The sequence below is a fragment of the Belonocnema kinseyi genome, chromosome 5 (genome assembly GCF_010883055.1).
Source record: "Belonocnema kinseyi isolate 2016_QV_RU_SX_M_011 chromosome 5, B_treatae_v1, whole genome shotgun sequence".
Lineage (NCBI taxonomy): Eukaryota > Metazoa > Arthropoda > Insecta > Hymenoptera > Cynipidae > Belonocnema > Belonocnema kinseyi.
In genome coordinates this window covers 99,906,777-99,927,091 of record NC_046661.1, presented here as the reverse complement: position 1 = coordinate 99,927,091, position 20,315 = coordinate 99,906,777, and the positions used below count along the sequence as shown (strand labels likewise).

Here is a 20,315-nt window from a genome sequence, read left to right as displayed (position 1 = left end):
AAAGTAGCGTAACCAATTTAGATAACGTTTAGTACGTTTCTCGATGATGCATTTTAACAAGGTTGGAGAATTTTGCTTCAGGGCGTTGGAACCAGTATCAACCTCAAAATTTAGTTGCCTCATATTACTTAATAAATAACAGAATCATATACTTTTTTAGATAAATAGTGCCTATTTCAGTTTTAAATAAAATCTGTTTTCAGAATAAAAACTTGGTACAAAAATGATTGAAATTGGTCAATTTTTTCCATTAGATACAAATTTTTACACAGAATTTGGTTGAAAATTTATCTTTTCTAGATAAAAATTCCTTTTTTTGTTAAGAATTCATCATTTTATTTATTGAAAAATGCATCTACTTTCGTTGAAAATGAAACTGTTTCTTTTTTTCTTGATTGAGAATTAATTCTTCAAGTTTTAGGTAAAAATGCAATTGGTAGGTTAGAAATGAATCTGCTTTGGTTCAGGATTCTGCAATTTTATTGCATTTGTTTTCTTTTTAAACTGATTATGTAACTTCCATTTTTGATTAAAATGGATCTTTTATTGTTGAAAATTTAATAATTTGTTTTTTAATTCATGATTTTTGTTGAAAATATATCGGTCAAAAATTCCACTACTTTGTAGATGATAATTTGTCTTTTGGCATAAAAATTTATCAACATTTTGTGAAATTTTAAGGTTTGTTTTAAAATAAACTCTTTTGTTAATCTTCATATTTTCTGTTGCAAACTAAACTATTATAGTAAAAAATTCAACTCTTCGTTGAAAATTTAAACTTTTCATTTCAAAATTTAACTGTTAGGTAGAAAATTAGTTTTTTTATTGAAAAATCACATTTTTGGGTTAAAAATTTAATTGATTTGTGGATAATTCGTCTTTTTGGTATAAAAATTCAACAATGCTACTGAAAATCCATGTATTTAAAGAAAATGGTCTTTTTTGTGGAAAATTATAATTTTTCATGTGGAAGATTCGTTTTTTTTTGGCCAAAATTAACTTTTTTATCTGCCAATTCAACTATTCCATTTAGTTGAGGATCCGACTAGATTTTTGAAAGTTCATCTTTGTTGATGGAAAAATAACTTTCTTCTTCAAAATGAATCTTTTCTGTTTAAAAATTAGCTTGTTTCTGAAATATACGACTTTCAGCTTCAAATCTAAACTCTTTAGTTGAAAAATATCCTTTTCTGCGTGGGACATTAATTTCCTTTGTTAGAAATTTATCTATTTCTTTGACAATTTAAATATTTTGTTAAAAAATAGTCTTTTTACGTTATAATTAATTTTTAGACATTTTTTTGTTTTTTAAAAGAAATTTCTTAAACTAAAAATTTAGCTATTTTAATTTTTATTGAAAACTTAGCTCTTCTAGTTAAAAATTTAACTACCTGGTTTAAATTAAATGATTTAGGTTCAAAATTTGTCTTTTAGCACAAAATATTGAAGGGTTTAAAATTCAGCTCTTTGGTTGAAATTTCAACTTGTTTTTAAAATAATTTTTTAAATTCAACCATTTGCTAGAAAATTTTTCTTTGTATGTCGAAAATGTAACTATTTCGATGAAACTTAGACTTTTTTGTTTTAAATTTAATTATTTGTTTAAAATTCAACTATGTTGTTCCAATAATTTTTCATGGCCGAAAATTGAAATTTTTTGTTTAAAATTCGTACTTCTGGATTGAAAATTGATCCTTTATGGTAGAAAAGTCATTATTTTCGGTTGAAAATTGTTTTCTATATATTAAAAATTTATCTTTTTAGGTTGAAAATTCACTTTTTTTAAATATTTGGTTATTAATGTAACTTCTTAATTGACAATTATGTTTTTAAAATTGAAAATTCGTCTTTTTCAGTTTAGAATGATATTTACATTAATTTTCTTTAAATAATTTATTCCAGTATTTTTTCTCTAATTTCGTCAAAAATCATGCTAAAATCATCGCATAAACTCTCGGTTTACGCTATGCCTGGCAGTCATGGCCTCTAAAGTTTCATGATAAAGGGAGCCGCGGGTGGGGGGGGGTGCTCATTCAAGCGTGAGAAACAGCTGGTGGTTGCATTCTCGGCACACTAATTGCATCAGGTTGCGTCATGCTCCCAAGTCTAACAGAAATTACACAGCCACACAAAAAAAGTGTGCGGATCTGGTAACAAGACACACGTATTCCTATGGATTTTGGGGCACTGAATTCGAATTCGGTATCAAAAATCACCCATCACGCCATGGTTGAGCCATAACCTCAAAAAATGACGAGTAGTCATGCACTGAGGCAAATAAATTTCAAAATAATGCCAGTGATGCAAATTTTCACTTCAAAAACATGTCGACAACTGTGAAGGATCAACCCTTGCCTGATGTCAACTCATTTAACATAATTTTACCCAACAGAACCTGACCTCACCTAACCTGAATTAACAGAAATTTATTGAACTACACGTAAAGCTCTGGAAGCATATTTTCCCAGTAGCAAATGTGTGCTACATCGAATGGGTCAACTCGAGCCTAACCTAAAAATAAATCTAACCTAGCCTAACCTAACCTAACCTCACGAAACACAATTAAACTGATTGTGTTGTCCCTTTGTGTTTGCGGTACCGTTTGAATCACCTTGGGCTTAACCTGCAAAGAGGTCAAACCTATCCTAACCTAAAAAAACGTGACCTAACATAACCTAACTTAACTTCACGTAACACAATTAAACTCATTGTGTTGTCCCGTTGTGTTTGCGGTACCGTTTCATTCAGCTTCGGCTTAACCTACATTGAGGTTTAACCTATCCTAACCTAACAAAACCTGACCTAACCTAACCTAGCCGAATGAAATTCAACCACACGTGTAGCTATGTAAGCGTACGGTTCTCAGTCTTAAATGTGTGCTATGTTTAATAGGTAAACTCGATCTTAACCTACAAATGAATCTAACTTAACAGAACCTAACGAAATTTTGCTTAACACAACGCGACTTGTAACACAATAAAAGTCATTTCATTGTACTACAGGTGGTTAAAAATTTAGACGCACATAACTCATTTGAAGAAAATTAGAACTACAAGTAGAATTAACCCCATTTCAATTAACCTGACAATGTTTGTATCAATTAAAATGTAGAACTGTAACTTAAACATGCAAATGAATAAGAGTTTTATTCAAAATTTTTTCTCTCTGCTTTTCTTAAACTTAAGGGATATATTTATACTATCTTTCGTGTTTACATTTTATCTTGCTTTTTATCGTAATTAAATCGATCTATAGACCTACTTCAGTCTATTTTCTCTCTGCTATAACGTGTCCTTTTTTCTTCGAAGGAACGATGCAAAGGGTTACACTTACGTTTAAGACCTACATTTGTTTCCCTTTTCAACATCCAGCAAAAATCAGCCATCATGACCTCGTCCCATCTACCCTGATATCATTGTTCCATCACTTTTCTGTCTTGATGAAAACGTTCCCCTGGTTCTTTGCTGAAATCACCAACATTTTCTGGAAACTTATCCAGATGGGAATCTAGAAAGTAAAGTTTTAATTTCATCAAGCAGCCTAACTTTTTGTAGTTTCTTATCATTTTCGCAACAATATTCTCGTAGTCTGGACTTTTTTTGTTATCGAGGAAATTTGCGTTTACTGCTTTAAAACTTTCCCAAGCGTCCATTTCAATTTTGGTCATGTGGCTCACGAAATTAGTATCTCTTGGCAATATTCGAATCTGTGTTCCATCAAAGACTCCTTTTTTCAATTTAGCGTCTGAAACATTAGGGAATTTAAGGATATATACTTATAGCATTGTCCATTTTGTCTAACGCTAATTGTGTTTCGTGAGGTTAGGTTAGGTTAGGTCAGGCTAGGTTAGATTTATTTCCAGGTTAGGCTCGAGTTGACCCATTCGATGTAACACACATTTGCTACTGGGAAAATATGCTTCCAGAGCTTTACGTGTAGTTCAATAAATTTCCGTTAATTCAGGTTAGGTGAGGTCAGGTTCTGTTGGGTAAAATTATGTTAAATAAATTGATATCAGGCAAGGGTTGATCCTTCACAGTTGTCGACATGTTTTTGAAATGAAAATTTGCATCACTGGCATTATTTTGAAATTTATTTGCCTCAGTGCATGATTCTTCGTCATTTTTGAGGTTATGGCTCAACCATGACGTGATGGGTGAATTTTGATACCGAATTTGAATTCAGCGCCCCAAAATCCATAGGAATACGTGTGTCTTTTTACCAGATCCGCACACTTTTTTTGTGTGGCTGTGTTATTCAAGCAAAACCATTCTTGTATCGGGAGTTGAGTGTCAAAAATAACCGAAAATTACTAACGCAGTTTATAGATGGCCTTTTAATGATAGCACGTTAAAAAAAAAACAGAGTTCTGTTAGAGATTTAAACTGAAAGTTTTAATAAAATACAGTGTAATAAAATACCTAGGTTAAAATAATTAAATGCAGTGTAAAATGAATGGAGGAAAAAAAATAAATAAGGCTATTTAGAAATAATCTGTATTTTATTTATTTTTCTTTGAGTCGTGACGCTAAGGGTGTCGCTGTACCTACCATGTTCCAAAGACTGTAAAGTTAACGACAGATGCACTGCTTAGTACTTATTCGCTGCTCAACGGTTCACGTCGAGTTAACGGCCCCTGGACGAATCAAACGAGGTTTCTGATCGTCAGACAACATCGAGTTCCAGAGTCGTTAAACTGCTACTCCATTGGCCGGAGATCGACCAAAATGAAATTCCAAGTTCACAATTTATGTCCACTACCTGCCTTTTCAACATTCAATAATTTCCGTTTTTCTCACCCTACATTTAGTCGGAAAAGTTTTTATCGTAGCAGTTTTTTCAGTCTTATACAGTTTATGACATTATAAGGTAAAAAGTAGTTTGTAGAAAATGATTGATAAAGAGTGTCAGTAAAGTCCGAGATGTCTGAAACTAACAATCTTGGAAACTAATCGGCTCGCGTGGAGAGTTCTACTGAGTGGATGTGATTATAGTAAAGAGCATAGATCTTAATATAAGATTATTGATTAGTTTGCGTTTCTTAAATACTTTTTTGTGATCTATGACGCGCGATGAGTTTGTGATGCTCTTCACCTAGGGTGATTGCTAGAGAGATTATTCAACTGCCTGTCTTTCAGCGTTTTTAAGGACGTGAAAAAGACTCTCAGGGAACGTCCATGAACTACGTTTCACATTTTTGACCCCCCCCCCCAGTAACTCTTGTTCACGACGGCCGATTTCTTATGTTTTTCACCCTCACGCCTTTCCTCACCACAAACTAACATACCCAAATGATCTCTAAACACAGGGAAAATAGGTTGATTTTTCAAAGTGATTTTTTATCAAGGTGATTTTTCATTTTTTTAAATGTAATTATTGTAAATACTAAAAATAGTTTTTTAACACAAAAATATCAATTTTCGACCCCCTCAAAAAAGAATGTTTAACAAAAAATCAAAAGTGATTTTTACTCAAACTATTATTACTATACCATTTTTACTAAAATAGTTAAATTTTCAATATATAAAAATGCATTTTCAACCAAATCCTCAAATTCTTAAACAAAAAATATTTAAATTCAAGTACAAACAGATGAGTTAAATAAAGAAAAACAAATTTTTAACAAATTATTTGAATCCTCAACCAAAAAGATGAATTTTCAACAAACGGGATTAATTTTCTAACAAAAAATAAACGAATTGTTAACGAAATAGATGCATTTTCTGTCAAATAGTGGATTTTAAAACATGCAAAGGAAAATTTTTAAAATAAAAACAATGTAAAAAAATAAAAAATTCTCACAAATATTAAAATTTTCAAGCAAGCAGGTAAATCTTTAAAAAATTAATGTATGACTAAATAGAGTTCAACTTTTACCTGAGTATTTGAATTTTCAACTAAAAAAGATGATTTTTTAGCCAAAGAGCTCAATTTTTAATCAAAAGACAAATTCTCGATAAAGAAAACTAATATTTTACAAATAAAGACGAATTGTTAACAAAATTGTTGAATTTTGAAACCAGGAAAAGCGAATTATCTACGAAATATGTTGATTTTTAAAACCGCAAACGTGCATTTTACACTAAAATGATTAATTGTCTCCCAAGTCAACCAAGTAGTCAATTTTTCAACCAAAAAGATAGATTCTTAAGGAAATATTTAATAGTTGGTATTTTTACTAAAAATGATTTCAATCAAAATAAAAAACATTTAAATTCAACCAATAACAACAAATTTCCAGAAAGATAGTTGAAACCACACCAAAAATAATAATTTTCATCTAAACAATTGCACATTTAACTAAAAAGGATAAATTTTCAATGAAGAAGGTGAAATTTCGATAATAAAGATAAGTTTTTAATCAAATGCATACATTTTTAACAAAATAATTGAATTTTCACCTAGGATATATAAATTTTCAACTAAAAATAGAATATTTACCTATTCATTTGAGAGAAATAATGCTAAACACAAAACAAATAACGAATTTCCAATAAAATAGTTAAATTCTCCACGAAACAAAAAAATTGTCTACTGAAATGATGAATCGTCAAAAAAATATGTATTTTCAACAAAAGAGTTGAACATTCAACCTGAGATATGATTTTTTAATCAAGACGATTAAGTTTGTAAAAATGTAATAGTTAAAATTTTAAACAAAGAGCTGAATGATTAACCAAAATAATCAATTTTTAACATAATTGTTCAACTTTCAATCAACTAATTTTACTCACTAAAAAGATGATTTTTCAACCAAACATTTGTATTTTTCGCTCATTATTGATAAGTATTTATTTTTGATAGTTTATAAAATTTGATATTTTATAAACTTTCTTAAACAAATAATAAAAAATCAATGAAAATTTAAGGAGATAGTGAAAAATAAATGCAATTAACACTAGCATTCGCAACATAGTGCTATTTGTTATTGTTGTTAATTTATATAATTTAAAAAAAAAAGAGTTAATTTTGCCCTGTTCTACACACGTAATTAAATTTGTTTCGAATTGCCGGAAGTATACTTTTTGATAGAAATTAATGTTGAAAATTCTGTTGATTGTTATTTAGTATCTCATACCCCATTTAAAATAATGTTTATAACGATCAAATGAATTATTTTGTAATTAACTTCGTTGATTAATCATCGCAAGAAATATTATTCGAATAATAATTAAAGAATAACAAAATTTTTTCTACGAGGAAATACCCATTTGGGACATTTCCTTAAATGAATTATTATTAAAAATTTACATTATTTATTCCTAATAATGCTTAAAGTACATAAATGCCTTTAAAGACATATGTGAATTACTTTTGGTCAGACAAATAAATTTAGTTATGAAAAAAACTCATTGATTAAGAATTTATTTATTAAAATGTTGATAAAGCAGTAAATGTAAAGTCATAAAATTTTTACATTATAAATATTATTAGAATTATTTCTGTTATGTAAGTGTAATAACAAACAGCACTATTTTTTAACGTTATTGTTAATTGAATTTACTTTTCACTATCCTCTCAAAATTTTCATTATTTTTCACAAATTGTTTATAATTATAAAACAAAAAAATAAATGAAAATAGAAAAAATTAAACAATGACATTAAAGTTATAATTATAGGCATCAACCTTATATTCTTTAAAAAATTGGTCTATTAGCTTTCTACCAGTGCTTTAATTTAATTAAAAAAATGGTATCAAAATGTCAACACTATTTTGGCAAAGTTTGTATACAAAGTAATTATACAAATAGTTGATTTTTGTGTAAATCATCCAAATTAATCTTCATTTATATTTTTTATTCATTAACAAAGTAATTTCGTGAAATAATTTTTTTCTATAAGTTTATCGTTTCATTGAAGCCAATTAAATGGGGCATTTTTTCCAGAGTAAAATGTTAATTAATAAATGAAATGTAGGTAATGTTGAGAATGGTATTGAAAATAGATTAAGAATTCAAGTTTGACTTGCGTTCGGAATTTAAAGAATTTGAAAAATATATGAAATTAGTCTTGCGACAAGAAAATTCTTAACAAGGAGTAATAAAGATTTCTGAAACGAAATTACGATTGTAGGAATTCTTTTGAGAGAGAAAGAGAAAAAGAAAGAGAGAGAGAGGGGAGAGAGAGGGGGGGGGGGCAATTGGAAGTTGTAAATGAGAAAATGTCAAAGTACGTAAATGAGCGTTCTATGCCATTGAGGTGGGTATGAAGACGTAAATTGTAGAACAGAGGCGAATACATTAAAGTAACAAATGTTTACTACCTCACCGCTTTATGAATTTAGCAAATCCCTCTTTCACAAGTACTTCTGGTTGTTAAGACAGAATTCAAGAAATCTGAACTGGTGTTAGATTAGAAGCTGATTTACAAGGAAGCATATAAATGATTATTATTACATTTCATAGATAAATGAAGAATATAACATTAAAATGATACTTTGCAAAATAACATAAATATAAATAAACATATATAACAGCTAATATTTGCCCAATTTTTCAATGATTTTGAAATTGAGAAAGCTTAATCTCCTTTAATTTAAGTACCAGAGAAATAATTGTAGAGCTTATAATATCAATATTTGGGGTAGATTTCTCTCTGGGGGTAGTTAAAAAAATGATATCTTTTGTCTTAGCAGTGTGCACAAATTATATACATTTTCTCAAGTTAAACTTTTTCTTCCTCAACATATTTCCATGTCTGCGATTCAATAAAAAATTTAAACATAATAATTAAGATCTTATTTATTTTATTTATTATAATAATTATCTAATTTTTCTTTATTTCACTAAGATATTCTTAATTTAGGAAGCGAATGGACATATGACTCATAAACCTGTTAAGTAAATAAACGCAGAACCTTGATGAAAATAGTTTTCGAAAATAAAATTTCTTAATAATTATAATAGTTAGTTTTACAAATTCACAATTTTATAATTTCCTCAGGAACTGGCATATCCTTTTGGCTACAAATTCCAATAATTTTATTGATTTTTTTTTCTTTTTGATTTGAAAATTCATATCTCTTTGTAGAAAATAATTTTTTTGTCGAAAATAATACTGTCTAGTTAAAACTTAATCTGTTTGTTGTCACGAATTCAATTTTTTAGTTGAAGATTCATCATTGTAGTTAAAAACTCATTTGATTGGCAGAAAATGCGTTTATGGTTCAGGTTTGATATTCATTAAAAAATTCTTCTTCTTTTGTATCGTTTTTTTAGGAATAATAATTTTTTTTTAATTATTCAGTTTTAGTTCAGGATTTAAGTAGGTTGTTGAAAATTAATCTTCTGAAGTTTAATATTCAACTTCTCGGTTGAAAATTAACTTTTCGGTTGAAACTTTACAATTTTTAATTGAAAATTCAACTGATTTGTAGAAAATTCTTTCTTTTTCACTGAAAATAACGTTTTTTTTTTTAATGAAAATTTATAAATTCTATTTTTGGTTGAAAATTGTTCTATTTCAGTTGAAAATAGTTGGTTAAAAAATGATGTATTTTATTGAGAATTCGTCCTTTTTGGTAGAAAAAAATTCTTTCTGGCTGAAAATTTATCTTTTCATTTGAAAATTAAAAAATTTCAATTAATCTTTTTGGTAGAATATTATTTCTCTTTGTTAAAAAATTAAGTATTTGGCTGGAAAATGGTTTATTTTGTTGAAAATTCGTCTGTTTAGGTTGATGGTTCATACTTTTAGTAGAAATTTCGTCTCACCGTGTTAAAATTAAACAATTTTGTTGAAAATTCCTGTTTTGGTTAAAAATCTGTATCATTTGTAGAAATATAATCCTCTTGGCTTAAAATTCAAATATTTTATCGGAAATTGTATATTTTTTTGAGAATTGGCCCTATTCAGTACAAAAACAATCTTCTTAGATGAAAATTGATCTTTTTGGTTACAAATCCAACTATTTTGTACAAAGCTCGTTTTTGTGGCTTGAAAATTCAACATTTTGCACAACATTGTTTTCTTTATTGTCTGAAATATCTTTGGTCAATAATTTGTCTTTTTGATTTAATTTGACTGTTACAACCCTTACATTTTTTGTTCATAATTAATCATTTCTGGTCAAAAATTCAACTTTTCGTATAAAAATGGAATTTTTTGCTAATTTAGAAAAATAGTAAGTTTTTACCCCCACCCTCTCTTATATTCCAAATCATCTTACACTATTTCTGAATGATCACGAAATAAATTTAACAAAAATAAGTTAGTTGAAAAAAGTGCGTAGGATACAAGGGTCTTGATTCAATTGAATATTTATTTCCTATTCACAGTATTAATTGTTTTAATCGATTTTGTTTGAGTGAAACTTATTTTTGTGGCTAGAGAGCAAAGATGCAAAGACACAAAACAATGCTGATTGTTATCTAAACAGAACGGAACTAAACGGAACGACTAAAACGGAGGATCCATGAACGAATTCGCGCGCTTAGCTTAATTGGATTATTCGAGATTCCGGTGTTTTGCTCATTAAGACAGTACATGATTCTCCACAAAACTTGTCTTTATACCTATTGTTTTCAAATCTGTCAAGAAATTCCAAAAAAGATAAGTTAAAATATTTCTAAAAAATAAATAAAAACTGTATCATAGAGACCAATGGAAATAAGACCGTGCGTAGGTTAATAGAAATTCGGATTTTAAAGACTAAATTAAATATACATGCTAATTAATATTTTAAAAAGAAAAAACTATAATATCGTTATTATATGAATAAATATTGAAAAAAAAAAATTACCTCGACCGTGATTCGAACTCAGTCAACAGACTCAGAATTTCCAGACATAGAGGCCGTCCATAAACTGAGGTTCATGTTTTCTGCGTTATTTGTGAGTTCAGTTGTCGATAAAAGAGTATGAAATAAGAATAATTAAAAAAAGGGAAAATATGGTGTTTCTCACAGAAATAAGAGAATAAATTCTTGAAATGAAATTAATTCTGATGTCAAATTGAATTCAATACGAAACGCTTTAATGTCATAACATTTTAAGTTAAAACATATTGCATTTTCAATAAAATAGTTTAATTTCCAAAAAAAGATGTGTTTATTAGAATAGTAGAATTAAAAAAAAATTGTTACAGACTAATTAAATTTTTAACCTACGGAAATGTATTTTCAACCAAAGGATCGAATTTAAAAAAAAAAAGGAATTACATTTCATGAACAAAATAGTTGAATTTTCGATGAAAAAAAGACAACTTTAATGAAATAGTGAAATTTGGAACAGAATAATTAACATTTACAAAATAGTTTAATTTTTAAGCAAATTGCTTGATTTTTAAACTCAAACACAAATTTTCTACCCAAATGATTAATTTTTTACCAAAAGATAAGTTTCCAACAACATACATGAATTTTGTAACTATTAATTGAATTTTGAACTAAGATGGAGAAGTTTTCAACTAATAATGGAATAGTTAAATCTTATGTGACAGTTTTTTAAAATAATAATAGCATTCTTCATCACACGAGATGAATTTGGATCCAAAAATATAATAGCAGACTTTTTAACAAAAAATAATGACTTCTCAGCCAAAAATAGTTGTTTTTTTTCTCAAGGGTTCTATCAATTCAGTTATTATTAAAAAAAAGAAAAAGCGGAATTTTATTGGAAATGGGGCCAAAAGAAGAATTCTTGAAACAAGAGGCGACAGCGAAAGAGTGCGAAGTCTCACATTTGGTTTGAGCAACTTTTTGGTTAATTTAAATAAATATCTTGTTTAAATGAAGTAAAGCTTTTTTTTATATTTAATATTTTTTTATAGCATCAATTACAAATTTGGTTTAAATGAAAGAAATCTTTTTTTACAACCAATCTAAAAACGTAGCTTTCTTCATTAATATGAATTATAAACTCGATAAGATGTTTTTTTAAATTGTATTAATCGTTATATACGTTAAAGCAAAAACGCTTATTTAATATTAGTGTATAATTTTGGTTGATTTCTAATTTTGAAATCAAATTTTTTATGAAAAAAGATATCCTCTCTTCGCTGAACTGGGAATCGAACCACAGAACTTCCGATTGCCGGCCGGCTGCTTTCCGATTATGATATTAGAGAGATCCAAACAAGAATCTTTTTCAGAAATAAACGCTATCTCAAGCCAAGTGTTACGTTTATGATACGAGTAATTTTAAAGGAATCTTTATTATTATCAGAGATATCACCATTATTCAGTGTAGATATCATTTCACAATCCGTGAAAAATAACAATCAACACAATCGTGAAATGATATCTACACTCATTGATGATAACTATCTCTGATGATAATACAGATTCCTTTGGAATCTCTATTTGTTCTTTTCATTTCTTGATTAAAAATTAATAAATAAAATTTATAAGAAAACATGATCGATTTCATAATGATCTTTACAAAGAACGGAGGTTAGAAAAATATTTAGCTGCAAAATATTCAATTATATCTTAAGTAAAGCCCGAAAACTCAAGTACGCGACCGTTTTGAATTTTAGGTTAGTACCATATACATTTATATAAATTGAAATGAACAGATTTTAAACAAATTCATTAATTAATAAAAGCCAATTGTTTGGTTTAAATAAAAAACTTGTACTAAACAAATGATAAAATTCTTAAAATTAAAAAATTCTTGTTTTAATTGTAGAAAAATATTCGTCTTTTTCAACGATATTATTTCAAACCAATTTTACTGTTTAATTCAAGCATTTTATTAGTGTAGCCATGCAAACGTCTGTTGAAATTATGAGACATACAATATTTTTAATAAGGACTTCTCTCTTTTTATACCGAACCTCTTTTCAGAATTCTAGACTCCTTTCTCAAAGATATGAAAATATAAGCAACCAAGATTTTTCCACGAAAGGATATTTCCTGTACACTTTTCCTTGCTCAAAGGGTCTTTTCAAAATGGCCGGAAGTTTCATTCAGAAGATGACCTATATTTAGTTAATTAAGTGGTTAACTAGAAAGTTTGTTTAAAAGTCCATCTCTCCTCTGTCCCGACTCTTTTGGTACGCATTTGCATTTTCGAATTTTTATACGGAGATGACTTTTTCTCTAAAGAGTGAAAAAAATCAAAGCATATTTTTTTGCCGAGAATAAGTGAAACGAGGTTTAGCTCTGGTTCGGCAAAGTGCCGACTTAAGGGCAAATTACATACAAGGGTATTATTACTAGCTAGCAGGCACTCATTTTCAAGTATTCGGTCTCGTGTGTATGGTAATTTAATGTTTTGCACAAGCAACGTGAAATCAAAGAAATGGCTAATGAGCACATTTTTTAGCTCTTTGAGATCGGGTCACTATTTTTGTTCGCTCAAAATGATAAAAGTTGTTTTTGAAACTTTCTCTGAAGTTATTAAATAATTGTGCATGTTTTGGTAATTTTTCTCCTCGTGTAAAATGAGAAAATAGGGTCTAAGAGAAATAATGAGCTTTTTTATAGATGGAAATGCTAATGTTGAAAATTAACATTCTTTTAAAAGCAGTTTCGCAAAAACTATGGAAACAAGATATTTTTAAAATTTTTTCTTGGTTGCCATGTTTGATATCTTACCAATATACATATATCACCCTGCAAGAATAAATTCTTTTAAATAAAATTATTGTAAAACATATTGAATTTAAAATAAAACAAATTAAATTTGTGAAATTTCAAGTCGAAACGTATTGCATTTTCAACAAAAATAGTTGAATTTATAACTCAAAAGATTTGCTACTAAAAGAAATAAAGTTTCAATAAAAAAAATAAATTTCCAGAAAGAAAAAATTAATTTTTAACCAAAACGTTGAATTAAAAACCAACCAGTTTATTTTTACGTAAACCAAGAAAGGATATTTTTCTAAAAGATGAATTTTTAACAAAAAATACTTGCATTTTCGATCTAAAAATATGACTTCAATATAATAGTTAAATTTTCAAATAATAATGAAATGTTTACCAAAATAGTTGAATATTTAATCCAATCTTTGAATTTTCAATCTGAGAAAATAAATTTTCAATAAAATGTTTCAAGTTTCAAACAATAAAGATTTTATTTTCCCAAACAGTTTAATTTTTAGGCGAAAAAGACCGATTTTTTTAGGAGAAAGCGGAATTTCGAACCCCAAAAGTTGAATTTTCAACCAAGAAAGATGACTTTTCTACAACAATAGATGAATTTTTAATCCAGAAGAATCAATTTTCCATTAAAAAATGACAACCAAATAGATTAATTTTCATAAAAAAAGATTAATTCTTCGCCCAAAAAGATGCAGTTTTAACTAAAGAGTTAAGTATTCAAGCTGAAAAGTTCAATGTTTTAGAAAACAGTTGAATGTTGAACCGAAAAAGACCAATTTTTATTGAAAAAGTTCATTCGGATCAATCAGCAAAATGTTTGTTTAGATTGAACAAATATTTATTTGACACCATAAGAAAAATAGAATTTGTTTGACTCAAAAATATATTGTCTCAAGCAAGTCAAGAAACGACTTAACAACAAAATACAATTTTCTATAAAATAAATTTTGAACTTATATAGGATAAATTTTCAATTCAAAACGAAAAATAAAAATTTTCAGATAGAAAAATTAATTTTTAACCAAAAAGATGTATCTTTAACATGAAAATATGATTTTTCACAAAGAAGATTACATTTCTACAAAAAAAATTCACAAAAAGAAATGATTTTTCATCAAAACACTTGTCTGTGGAGGATTTCAAAAATAAAAAAGAAATAGTAAGAAAGCGTTAATTTAAATAATTGTCTTATTTTTCCATGTTGCACAATTTTAATATCAATATTGTTTTTTCATTAGGCAAAGCGATTTTTTGAGAGCAGAAGCCTTTAGAATCTTTTTTGATAACTTCTATCACGAATAATCGTATCTACCAAATGATTTTGTTCCTTATGAACTAGTTCTTGGGGTGGTTCCTGTACTGGTACATGTGGTTGTTCAATTACAGGTGATGGACCAAGAAGATTTTGGAGTGGAAGAATGTTCCGTTAGGGTGGTCAAATGTTCCGCCGGGGTGGTTTAAATTGTGTCAATAATTAGGTCAATACTTTTTGAACCTGAAATATATTCTATTAATATTATAATATTCTTTTCTATTTTACTTACATTTAAAATCAAGGCAATCCACCAATGAAAAGAGTAAAAAAACGAATGTAGATCTTCATTTTCTTTCGATAGACAAAATAAAAACAGAGTTTTGAAAAATCGTATAAGTGGGTTCTCATATATTTTTTCCTTATATTCACTCCTATACGATTCTATAATTAACTTTTTGTATTTACTTGTTAAACATATGAGAGTGGAATGTGAAAGGTTTTGTGGCATCAGACCATACACTTTAAGCTAGATTAAATAGGTGCGAAACCTTTAGAATACCAAATGCCAAATGCGCCTAAAATATATTTTCACGATTTATTTTATTTTTACTTCAGTCTTTAAAAATACGTCTATATTTTAAAGAATGATAAATTAATATTGGGCATTTTCGGAATACCTTATAAAAAGTATTGCGCAAAAATATTGATAATTATTTCCTGTTATTTAGAAACAACATTGATAAATTGATGTTTAACTACACTGAAATATTTGTAATTATAAAATTAACAACTCTACCCAGCATTATATATATTAAAAATAATTATTTTTGAGTGATGTCCTAAAATATCAGTGCAACAGGGCCAAACTGAAAACTTGTGGGGAGACCCTAAATTAATTATTAAACTACAATTAACACAAATGATTTTAGAAAAAATTGTAATACAAAGGGAAAGTAGAAAATCATTTTGCGTTAAGGTGGTAAACTTATTGAAAATCATCCTTCCATGCTTTGAATTCAGAAAAGTTCTGCGTTAATTTCAAGTTTAGATACAAATACTCAGGTTGAAATTTTTTTCAGATTTTGTTAAATCAGAAGAAAACTTTGAAATGATTACGAATTTTTTTCATGTATTTGTAGTCGTTATCATAAAATATTTATATTTAAAACCCGTGATTGTTAAATGGCAAAATATAATCGCTTAAATTTTAAATGACAGGAGAAAGTCTACTAATTCTCATAAAAAAGTATTTCAAAAACCAAGCGATCCTTTATGAGAAATAATAAACATTTCTCTGCATTTTAAGCGACAGACAAATAATTTATCAGCTAAGGGATTTAATCAAATAGTTGATCTATTATATGGATTTGTGAAGAACAAGCTGGAAAATGAGTAATGAAAGAATAGAGAATGCGGGCTTATGAAGCACGTCGAAAGTCGCTGAAAACTACAGATGCGCAGTAAACGTTTTCCGTAACACCACGCACTTTGCGCGTTTCCTTTTTGTTTTTGCCCGTGGCGTTGTTTACCGAGTGATATTGCTTGTGATTTTATACTTTTAATGGGTATCTGCTGGGTTGGGAATTTTCCTTGATCGGAGAATGACAAGGGTTTATTTTCTGATCGAAATTATTATTTAATTCTTAGATTTGATAGAAAAAGTTATTCAATTACAATAAATTAAACTTTACCTCATATTACATAATACAAGGTTCAGCGACATCATCTTAAATATTTTTAATTTGACTTTCATTCCAATCAAAATCTTAGAGCTAAAGAGCTTCTAGTTTTAAGTATTGTTTAATTGTAAAGTAATAAAAAGATGAGAAATAAAAAACGTTATACCTATTCAAAGCAAAATATTTGAGGACGAAAATTGAAAAATAACATTTTTTAAAAGTTTATTGAGAATATATTTCATGTTATAAAAATAATAAGAAAACTGACAATTACAAATGTTTAAAATAAAAGAATTGAGAATGCAAGGAGGAAAAAAATAAACACTCAGTTCAAAAATTTTCAGTTTGGGCATGGTGAGGTTCAACATAGGACTTGGTACGACGTGGTTTGATAGCATATTTTCAGATGATGATTAACCATGTTCTTGAATATGGACGATTGGGAATTTTAATTTAATTTCTCTCCTATCCAAGACTATAATAAAAAGTCACTACATTTTTAATAAACTAATTCGTTCCATGCAGTTAAAAATCAGGAAAGTAGAAACTTAGGAATAAGACAACAAAATTTATCTCAACAGTGGTACAATATCGTAAAATATGAATCGCACTCTAGGGAACAGGCCTGCCAAGCTCAAGCAATTCATAACAATTAAATGACCTTAATTAATGTTTATGGCTATAACCAGAGATATTTTCATGCGCGTGCCGCGGCGTTTCGCCGGGTTACAAGATTAGCGATGAAAGAGCTTGTTTCGAGAAATTGATGTAGATTTATGACTTACAAATTGACTTCTTTGGGACCTTTAGAACAATAATTAGGCACAATCTAATTAATTTCTATTATGTTATCTATGAAATACTTTAAACAGGCATCACAGTTTTTATGAACATATACAATTTAAAGGAACGAAACAATGTTTTAAGGCAAGATTGTTATTTTTTTCTTTTGAAATGTATAAAATCATTTATATTTTTGGTTCGTGTAGAGTAGTTTTCAATACTTTACAAAATGTTCTCTACATCTGTATAGTGACCAGACTTTCTACACTCTTGTGCTCCTCCAATCCCTAAATTTTTAGTTTGTAACTTAGTACTGATTAAACTTATCAAACATCCACATACTCATCTTTCAATCGTTCTTTAACCTTCTTTTTCCTAAACCACGTATCTTCGTTTTACTAACATTTAGAGTTAAGTCTTTCATTTTCACATACCCCTTAAACCTCTCATTATGAAATTCATCCCTGTCTCGACATCTGCTAGTAAGTTTAAGTCTACATTGTCTGCGTACGCCAAGGCGTAAAGTTTTATTTTTTACAGCAACTTCCCCTTTTTCTTTTTTCTTCAGTTTTTCCCCTAAATCTTTCAACAAGAGACTGAACAGTAGTAGGCTCAATGGGCATCCTTGACCCTTATCTTAGCTTTTTTTTAAATCTCCTTTATAATCTTGATCAAACCTTTACCCATACCTTTCCTTTTCATAATAAGCTATAACACCTTCCTATTTTTTGAAATCGAATGTTGCTTCAAAAGCAATTATTATGGCCACTAATGTCCCTTTCCTCCTTCCTAAGTTTCTACTTACTGTATAATTGAGTATGTTGACATTGTCTATCATCCCCATCCCCTTCCTGAAGTCCGTTCAATTGTGTGGAATGGTCTCTTTCTCTGCTACCTTCTTTATAGTCTCTTTCTAAGTATGCCCACATATATTTTATAGCCCATTGACATAAGTGTATTTCCTCTATAGTCCTTTAACTTTTTGTCCTCAAAGCCTTGTTTAGCTCATCTTATCCTGTTGCATTCTTTCATTTAAGCCTCGCTATCACTCTATTTACTTTCTCCCTGCTCATTCTTTCATTTCTATCTTCTTCCGCTTCTATCAATCACCTTTTTTCACCTAAAAACGCATTTTATACTTATTACAATAATTGCTTAAAGTAACGGGATCACTCATCCATCTCGATTTCCTAGTTATGCCCTTCCTTACACCTCTTTTACTCCCATGCATTTCCTTCCCTTATCACTTTTTATACCACACCGCCTAGTTTTCTTCAACTATCATTTGTCGTTTAACAATCTTTCGTGTTTGTTCTCCCTTCTATTATATTCCTTTTTCTTTATCTTCCGTTTTATCCACATTTTCACACACGCTTTCGACTTCTTGTTACTCTCCGCTTATTCTTCGCTTTACAAGACACATGCCCACATCTTTCCCTTCGGAGCCCCTACCCTAATCTCCTCGCTTTACATTCTTTCCCTAAATTCTCTCAACTTATCCTCCCTTATCTAACCATTTTTGCTTTCCCTTCTTCAGTACTCTCCTTCTTTCCGCTGTAACGATTCCAGCTTGAACAATTTAGTGTCGCCATTAACGGGAAGTGTTCTAAGCTTATTGTATTACTGAATACAAATCCGGGGTAATTTTGAACCCATCAGGTCAATGTCAGGATCAATTGAAGGTCAAAATGTAGAAAACCATTGAATCGGAGAAAAAATTTACCTTTATACGTTTTTGGGGTCAAGGAATCTAAATACAGGGTCAGATTAACCAACCTAGGTCAGGATGAAGGTCAAGTGAAGGTCAAAATGAGAAAAAAAGCACATTGAATCAATGTAAATCACTACTTCAAAAAGTTTAGCGTTCGGTTAATTTGAATCCAGGTTAATTTTTTCATTCCGTCAGGTTGGGATGAAGGTCATATCCAGGTAAAAATTGAGAAAAATATGGAATTAGAGAAAACCTCTATTCTTGGACGTTTTTGGGACCGCTTAATCCGCAACCGAGGCAAGATCTACCCTATAAGTTCGATTTCATTGTTTTCTCAATGTTGACCTTGGGATGACCTTTATCCCGATCCGATAAGGTAAAAATGAACCCGGACTCAGATTTAGCGATCCCAAGATTTTCTTAACGCAGTAGTTCACGTCGAGTTAATAGTGTTTTCTCATTTTGAACTTCACTTGATCTTCATCCTGCTCCGATGCAGTCAAAATGACCACGGGTTCAGATTCAGCTACCCCAAGAACGTCTGACAGCAGAGGTTTTCACCGAATCTTTGATTGTCTCCGAACTAATGGTTTTCTTCATTTTGACCTTCACTTGAACTTTACTCTAACGTAATAGCGTCAAACTGACCCCGGATTAAGATTCAGCGACCTTCAAAAAGTATAGTTATGGTGGTTTAGCTTGGGTTGCAGACATTTTATTTGTTGTGTGTCTGTGTAATCTATCAATGTCTCACCTTTACCTATAATCGTCACTTCCAATTCTTCATCTGTCCATATTTCCATTATGCCTAAACCACCCCTCGTCTTCTCACAGCTTCAAAAGAGTTTTATCCTCCTGGTTGAACTCCCAATTTTTTATTTCAGATTCTTAGGTTGGGACAAGTACGTGACAAGACATTTTGCGACTGCTTTGTTTGCAATTTCTAAAGGATGCCGTCAAAAATTGGAAAACTTCACTAAATATATTTAACTTAGATAAATTTAGAAAAAATTGATTATTCAACGGAAAAGTGAAAAATGAGTGGGATTTACAGTGGTCACATTGTTGGAAATAAGCCTCATATAAATCTATTAATAAACTTGAGAAGTGACTATTTTAATTTCACAACTGAATTAGAGGAAAATCAATTGCTGAATTTAAAATAAGTAAATAATTGATTCATAAACTTTTGCATCCAATTTTTTCCTAGTTAAGTGTATTATTTCGAGAAACATATTCTCTAAAGCTACATAAAAAAGTCTATTATAAATCTGTATTAATAGCTGCTCAACTTTGGAATATTATTTATTATTCTTTTATTTTTATTTGCAAAACCTAGG

The 20,315-nt window shown here is 29.1% G+C and overlaps 1 protein-coding gene across 1 annotated transcript in view; it reads right to left on the bottom strand.

The window, feature by feature from the left end:
- The window catches only part of LOC117173804 (neurexin-3-like), a 435,470-nt gene extending 415,692 nt beyond the window's left edge, over window positions 1-19,778 (bottom strand). Inside the window, exons 1-2 of the mRNA XM_033362447.1 lie at window positions 19,730-19,778; window positions 19,449-19,516 (exon numbers count right to left, since the gene is read on the bottom strand). Coding sequence (XP_033218338.1) covers window positions 19,449-19,516; window positions 19,730-19,778 — 117 coding nt within the window. The remainder of the gene's footprint in view (window positions 1-19,448; window positions 19,517-19,729) is intronic.
- Between the last annotated feature and the right edge of the window lie 537 nt (window positions 19,779-20,315).